Source organism: Epinephelus fuscoguttatus, linkage group LG21, assembly GCF_011397635.1.
Source record: "Epinephelus fuscoguttatus linkage group LG21, E.fuscoguttatus.final_Chr_v1".
Classification (NCBI taxonomy): domain Eukaryota; kingdom Metazoa; phylum Chordata; class Actinopteri; order Perciformes; family Serranidae; genus Epinephelus; species Epinephelus fuscoguttatus.
The window spans coordinates 26,294,932-26,302,520 of NC_064772.1; the positions used below are offsets into that span (position 1 = coordinate 26,294,932).

Here is a 7,589-nt window from a genome sequence, read left to right on the forward strand (position 1 = left end):
TGTGTTTTTCTCCAAGTGTTTCAAACAAAGTAACTGAAATAGCCGTGGTTAGTTGCTGAACATAGACAACATTCCACAGGTGATACTAAGATGGCTCGACATTTCCACTGAGCATTTCTCTCAAGACAGTTATGTCAAACCACCTCCAAATAAGCAAGTGAGACATTTGCTGAAGAGCACTGCTTTACCCAACCAGGGGGAGCGACTGGCTTAACAGGTTATGTAAAAAAAGAAGCTACCCCCACGTCAATAAAACTTGTCTAGTTACTATTTTGGTTGAAACATACTTGACTTGCAAAGAGACACGCAGGTAGCAGAGCTGTAAGAGAGCTGTTGAGTGGACAGTAGTTATAATCAGAGGAAGCAAAAATGCTGAAAAAACTCTTTAACGTCCTGGTCTTTTTTTGTTTCCTCAGTATGGCATGTTTTGCTGTGCTTCTATTCCACAGCAGAAATGGTGCTTTTTTTCTTTTTACAAAACCACAAAGTATAGAAAATGGAAACGACACACTTTCCCAATGGATAAAAACACTTTTTAACCTGACAACTCAAGATCCAAATGCAGGCCGAGAAGGGACACAGATGTCACCGGTCACGATCAAGACTTTGGTACCCTGCCCTGACACCCCTCCAAATCTTCTGGGTCCAGTCCATGTGGAGTTTAATTCTACACGGACTCTGGATGAGGTGAGAGAGGAGGTTGGTTCTCCTCTTCGGTTAGGAGGATGGCACAAACCACCAGACTGTATCGCCCAACAGAAGGTAGGTGAATAAATGGAGAAACAAATGAATAAATGAACAGAATAATTGGATCCGTTTACCATGATTTCAGATTCCTGGAACAGGTGTCAAAACTTGAGTAAAAGAATTTCATATACAGTACGTGCTATTTGTATAATGTTTGGATCAAAATTAACAAAAAAATTATTTTAAAACTTTTTGAAAGAAATCGCACTTCAAAGCAAAAAAAGCCAGTAAAAATTAATTATGTGTTGCTTTTTTCCCCACCCATTCCAGTGGATGTCGAATCTTAACGCAGAAATCATCTAAATGGAAAAATGAGCATAAATGGTCTTTACAGATCTTTTTTCGATAAAAAACACGAGATGATTCATTTTTCATGGATGCTTAACTCATATCAATACATAAAATGATGCTTTAAAAGCCACTGTATGTATTTGATTTGTCATCACAACTCAAAATATCATTAATTGCTGAAGTATCTCCTATTCATTTCCTGCTGTCCATTTCAACTTTCAACATGTCAATTTTTAAAAGACTCCTGAATACATGCTATAAATCTCTGAAGCTGCTCTGCTGCTTTCTACTTTAGATGAAGTGGAACACTGTGATTGGCTAACAGATGTCCCATGAAATAAGTCTGTGCACTTGGGTAGAGTCAGATGACGGCAATCAAAGACCTAGACATCTTAGAAAATTTACGCCTATTGGAGTGGACGGGGGATCTAAAAGGGTTAAAACAAAGACCATATATCATAAGTACTATATGAACTCATTTAAAAAAGAAATTATCTTCACCAAATTCTACTTTCTACTGCTAATATACTTGCTATTATTAAAAGAGTTCTACAGATTTTACCACCAAAGCCTTAAAAGGATTGTTTGGATGTACGAGGTACTATCCATAGTTCAGACAGGCAGGGAGGAGTACCGCTATGGAAATCAAGCAATGTACTACTGTGGCCAGGGCCGACAGCAAAACTTATTTGAGCACCCTTGAAAAAGGCTGACCTGAATTAAAATCAATAATATTTTAAGTGTACACTATATTTAGAGTATTTTACAGTGATTTCTGATGGGAAACTGAATCCATCTATGCTCTCTTCAAAGAGCATCGCACTCCACACAACATGATTTTGCCAAGTAGGACATGCTCCTGGATCAACATCCCACATTGTGTTCCACCATAGACATATGTGGACGCCACATCGAGTGGGTTTGCCCGCTGCTGCGATACGTCAACGTCGCCGCCATATTGGATGTGGCAAGGCTGCTTTGTAAACCAATAGAAGTGAATGGACTTAATTTCATAAAGCACCTTTCTACAAAGAAATTTACGTTAATGCCTCCCGTTTATTCATTCACACACACACTAATATACTTGGGAAACAGTTAGGCACCAAAAACATATTTGATCTTCTCAGATGGCTAAGATAAGAACTTTATTGATCCCACACAGGAGTAATTCACGTTACATCAGCTATAAAAAACAAGGTAGTGCCGAAAAACAATACACAGTATATATATATATACTCTGTGTATTTTTTTCGGCACAACATATATCTATATCTATGTCTATATATATATATATATATATATATATATATGTACAGTAACCTGTACTAAAATAATAAAATAAACAGTGGCCGAATAACTGCGTCATCCTTTCCACATGTCCTGGCGGACGCTACAATAGGCCTTTATATATATATATATATATATATATATATATATACACATATATTTACAATAGGCCTTTATATATTGTAGCGTGTGGAAAGGATGACGCAGTTATTCGGCAAACCACCGTTTATTTTATTATTTTAGTACAGGTTACTGTTGGCCATAACTACGCCAAAACAACCAGCAAACAAGAACTTAGTTCTAACTGTGCACTCCTGCTCTCTCCTCCAACTCGTTCCTACACACACCAGCACCCTCACACATTGCCCTCATTCCCGTCACACTCGCACCCCGCCCCCCTGTCTATACTCATTCAATCCCAAACATGCCATTAACTCACAGAACACTGACATTATAACAGAACATTTAATGCAGGGTCGCTACAATATATATATATGTATATATACATATATGATGTGTATAGGCTACTGTGTATTGTTTTTGCCTAACTGTTTCCCATGTATATTAGTGTGTGTGTAAATGAATAAACGAGAGGCATTAACATAAATTTCCTTCTTTCTTTCTTCTAAATGAAATTAAGTCCATTCACTTGTATTAGTCTACAGCGCAGCCTTGCCACATCCAATATGGCGGCGACATTGACGTATGGCTCAGCGCTCGATGCGGCGTCTACGTATATGTCTATGGCGTTCCACGACCAATATTGCAGTCTACCAATCACAGCCCTCAGACATCATCAGTCTGCTGCGTCTGTGCTTCTTTCAAAATTGCTCTTCAGAGCTAAGCTACTTTTCCAAATTGAAGGTTGTCCAATTTAACAAAATCCTAAATAACATTAAACCTCATAAATGTGTTAATTGCAGGAATTCACAACTCAAAACATTTATTATCCTCACTCTTTGTTAATGAATGGCTTACTTGTTAGCTTAGCCTACCTACCCAGCAAGCTAACTTGCTTATATTCTAGCCTTATCTTGAAATGGTTCTTATTACAGGCTTGAGTTTTGTTTTGTCATACCTTGACTGTTTCAACGACTGCGTCTGTCGTCATCATCAGAAGCGTCATGTAGGCTAGCCTATATGAATTTGTTTGGACTATATTCCAGCCTATTGGCAAGTAGCTACCTTGCTATCTAGTTAGCAAGCTAACTCGCTAACCCTGCAGTAGCTGAAAAGGTTTTTGTTCAGTGTTACTGATGATTTTGTTTTAATTGTACTAACTTCAATTTGGACAACAAGGATTTTTGAAAGAAGCACAGGAGCAGCACAGTGATGATGTCAGAGGGCTGTGATTCATTGATTGCAATGTTGGCCCAGGCAGCAATGTGGGATGCTGATTCAGGAACATGTTCTACTTGGCAAAATCTCCTTTGTCTAATACAGTCATTTTACTTTGTAGAAGACAGGAACTGCTGATCTACTGCTGCCTCAGTTGGTTAGTTTGTTTTATTGTGTGACTTTGGTTAATCTTAACTAACCATTTAAAACACCAAGGTCACACATGACACAATCTGATAGATCGAGGCAGTGGAAGACCAGAAACTCACTTGTTTTGTGAAGAAAAATTATTGTTTTGTCAAAGGAGACCAGTGGCTTTGAAGAGAGCATGATAATGGATTCAGTTCCCAGTCAGAAAGGGCCATTTGACAGAAAAATAAAACGGTGAAAATATTCCAGACATAGCGTACACTTGAATCAATATTTACTTTTTCAGGTTGGCCTTTTTTTTTAGATGGATAAAGTTTGTGTTGCTGCTGCTCGCCCCGACAGCAGTGCATTGCTTAACATCCATGGTGGCACTCCTGCCTGGTTCTCCAAACTGGGGTCGTGCCTACTGACATGTACTGTAGATAAGTATTTTATACAATCCCACTTAAAAAAATCAGATTTCTACAATGATAATCTGCATTTATGTGAAAGCAAACTTACGTATTTCATTTGTTTAGGTGGCGATCATCATCCCATTCAGAAATCGGCATGAGCACCTTAAGCACTGGCTGTATTACCTCCATCCTATTTTGATACGACAGCAGTCGGACTACAGAGTGTATGTCATCAACCAGGATGGAGAGGGAGTGTTTAACCGGGCCAAATTGATGAACATAGGCCACGCTGAAGCACTGAAGGAATATGATTTTGACTGCTTTGTCTTCTCTGACATAGATCTGATTCCTATGGATGACCGCAACCTCTACAGATGTTTTGACAGTCCTCGACACTTGTCTGTGGCTGTAGATAAATTCAACTTCAGGTTACCCTATAAAACCATCTTTGGTGGAGTTAGTGCATTGTCCAAGAAACAATTCTCAAAGGTTAACGGGTTCTCGAACACTTACTGGGGCTGGGGTGGTGAGGATGATGATCTTTATACGCGAATTACCCAACGTGGAATGTCCATTTCCCGACCTGACATGGTGACAGGAAAGTACAGGATGATCAAACATAAGAGAGACCCGCACAATGAGAGTAACCCAAAGACTTACAGCAAACTGAGGCAAACCAGGCAGACCATGGATAAAGATGGGATTAATACCTTAAAGTACACAGTCAAGGAGATTGTGAAGGATAAACTGTACACGTATATTACTGTGGATATTGGAGCTCCGGCAAAGGTGTAGACTCAAACAAAAGTAGGTGCAACTGATGTGAATTATGTTTGCACACTTGTATGCATGTGTAGTATGCAAGTATATGTGTGTGTGTGAATAAAGAGAATGCAATCTTTATGAATATTAAGTACAGAGATACTTTAAATCCTTGAATGACAATCACTTCTCTCAGAGTAGAGCATGAAATATTCTACATCTATACTTTAATCTGTCATTGCCTTTACACATAATTCAAATGTAGAAGATGTGGCTGATTTGAGTGTATTATAAGGACAAACAATACACATGAAGTGGACAACACAGAGGACAGACCATAGTGTTTGGTTGGCCAATAATGTGGTGAAGAGGCCTTTATATTTCATTTCTCATTTACACAATATTTTCTAAATTTCAGCATTTTTATTGAGACATATGTCTCTGCTCATTGTAAATACAAGACAGCCTGGAGAATGTGATGAACTGAATAGGGACAATCCATTTTGGTGGCACTGGCTGATGTTTCCCTTTTCTTTTCCGAAGATGGGTTCACTGCAAGTTATTTATTGTCATTTGCAAAACTGATGTGATGGTTGTACCTTTGCTTTGAAAACTGTAAGAATGTTTTTAAAAACTAAGAACTGCAATAAAATGTATGGCCACAGCTAAATTAAATTTATGGTGAGCACACTGTGAATGAGTCACAAACTACTTAAAGTTGTCATTTTTTGAAAATTTGCTTGCAACTGTGAATATCATCAATACACATAATTTACCATACAATCTCTCTATACTCAGCAGATCTCATCTTATTGGTATCGTAAATAAACATTTCATTATCCCTCTAACAGTGGGACATTTTTGTGTCAATTACAGTTTTGATCTTTACTGGGGTTTATTCATTTTTGTACAGTTCATGTCAGGATTCTGTTTTAATTTTCCTGGATGATATCAGGTATCATTTGGTAGAACCAGTTGCTATAACCAAAGTGAACGCAGGAGCAGCAGTAAAAAATAATCCAAAAACGTCATATGTAATCGTAAAACAATGACAGAGAACATTTTAAAGCATGATAAGAACCTTGCTTTGTCTTACTTTAAGTGCATTTTGAAGATAACATACTATTACTCAATTAAGTTTTAAATGCAGAAATTTGATTTGTAATGGAGTATTTTCACAGTACGGTATTAATACTTTTACGTAAGTATAAAGGATCTGAATACTTCTTCCACCACTGAGCAAATAAATTATTTTTTTTTACCATTATTACACAGCTTTGCAGGAGGTGATGGGAGGCTCATCATGTCTCACTGTGAAAAAAATATACAAAACTTGTGTTGGCAGGACACAAGTTAATAAAAAAAAAAGAGAGACATGTTTTAGTTTGGTGAGATTAACCTTCATGCCACCAACATCCAAGGCACATCCAGTTACAGTTGAACAGAAGAGGCCCGAGACTGGAGCCTTGGGGAACTCCACGTCATTCTTGTCCACTCAGATGTATAAATACCCATTGACAGAAAGTGGTCCCTGTCCTGCAGATAGAACCAGTTTGGGGCTGTGTCAGAAAGTCTCAGACATTTTTCCAGACTGTCTGGTCTGTCAGGAGTGTCAGGTCTGTCAACATGTTGACAGACCTGTAATTCTCTTTCTATTGGTGTATAGAAGCAGTATGAACATATTTAAACAAAATCCGGAACCAGGTGAACACGAAGACCAGAAATACACTTCCGTTTTCACAGGAATATTACTGTTTACATACTGTGTCTTTCAAAATAAATGCACTACTTCAATACAACACTGCAAATCAACGTTTTTTTTCCTTCAACAACAAATGCATGTGGTTAGGTTTTGCCAACACACGCATGGTTGGGTTTCGAAAATAAGAAGTGTTTGGCTTTACAATCTTATGGGAAACGAACACTGCCCTCCCGGCAGAAGGTTGGTGGTTGTCGCCTCTGTAACTTTCGCTTTTGTCCTGTCAAGTTTCCCCCTGATATTAACTATAATGCCAATCAGCCATGTATCATGCAGACATGAAAGGACAGCCTATTTTTGTTGGTGTCTGACCCTGGAAGTCACCGCCCAAGTGCCAGATTTTGATTACTTTGGAGTGAGACTGGGTAGCAGGTATAGTTGGAGGCCTCAGGGGTTTAAGAAATATGACCTCACACACCAGTTGTGTCAAACGGAATAACTCCTCCCCCTTCTGCTGGAAGGACAGTTGAAACATTGGACACTGAGATAAATAATATTAACATCTTAATATCTCAATATCATGTGCAGTTACTTTCCAAATCACATGTAATATCACATTTTACTTTTTTAAAATTACTTAAACCACTGTCATACTGATACTAGGCACTTGTGTTAGTTTTTCTCCTTGTACACTTTACATTTATTACACTGCTGTTTTTGTTCTCATGGTGATGTAATTGTTGAGCAGTCTCTGGCACAATAATTTCTTTTGGGATTAATAAAGATTTGTCTTTGTATGACAGCATTAAAATATACTTTTCAAAAGTATCAAAAGTAAAATAAGTCATTTTGCAGTAATTCCCTGTCAGTGGTTTACTATCAAATGTAATGTTTTTGGATTAATATTACTGCTGCATTAA

The 7,589-nt window shown here is 37.9% G+C and overlaps 1 protein-coding gene across 1 annotated transcript; it reads left to right on the forward strand.

Moving 5' to 3' along the window:
- The first annotated feature begins 582 nt into the window (after positions 1-582).
- On the forward strand, positions 583-5,003 carry LOC125882295 (beta-1,4-galactosyltransferase 1-like). The gene is made up of 3 exons (XM_049566084.1): positions 583-762; positions 4,332-4,646; positions 4,770-5,003. The coding sequence occupies exons 1-3, from the start codon at positions 583-585 to the stop codon at positions 5,001-5,003; spliced, it is 729 nt and encodes a 242-aa protein (XP_049422041.1).
- The last annotated feature ends 2,586 nt before the right edge of the window (positions 5,004-7,589 follow it).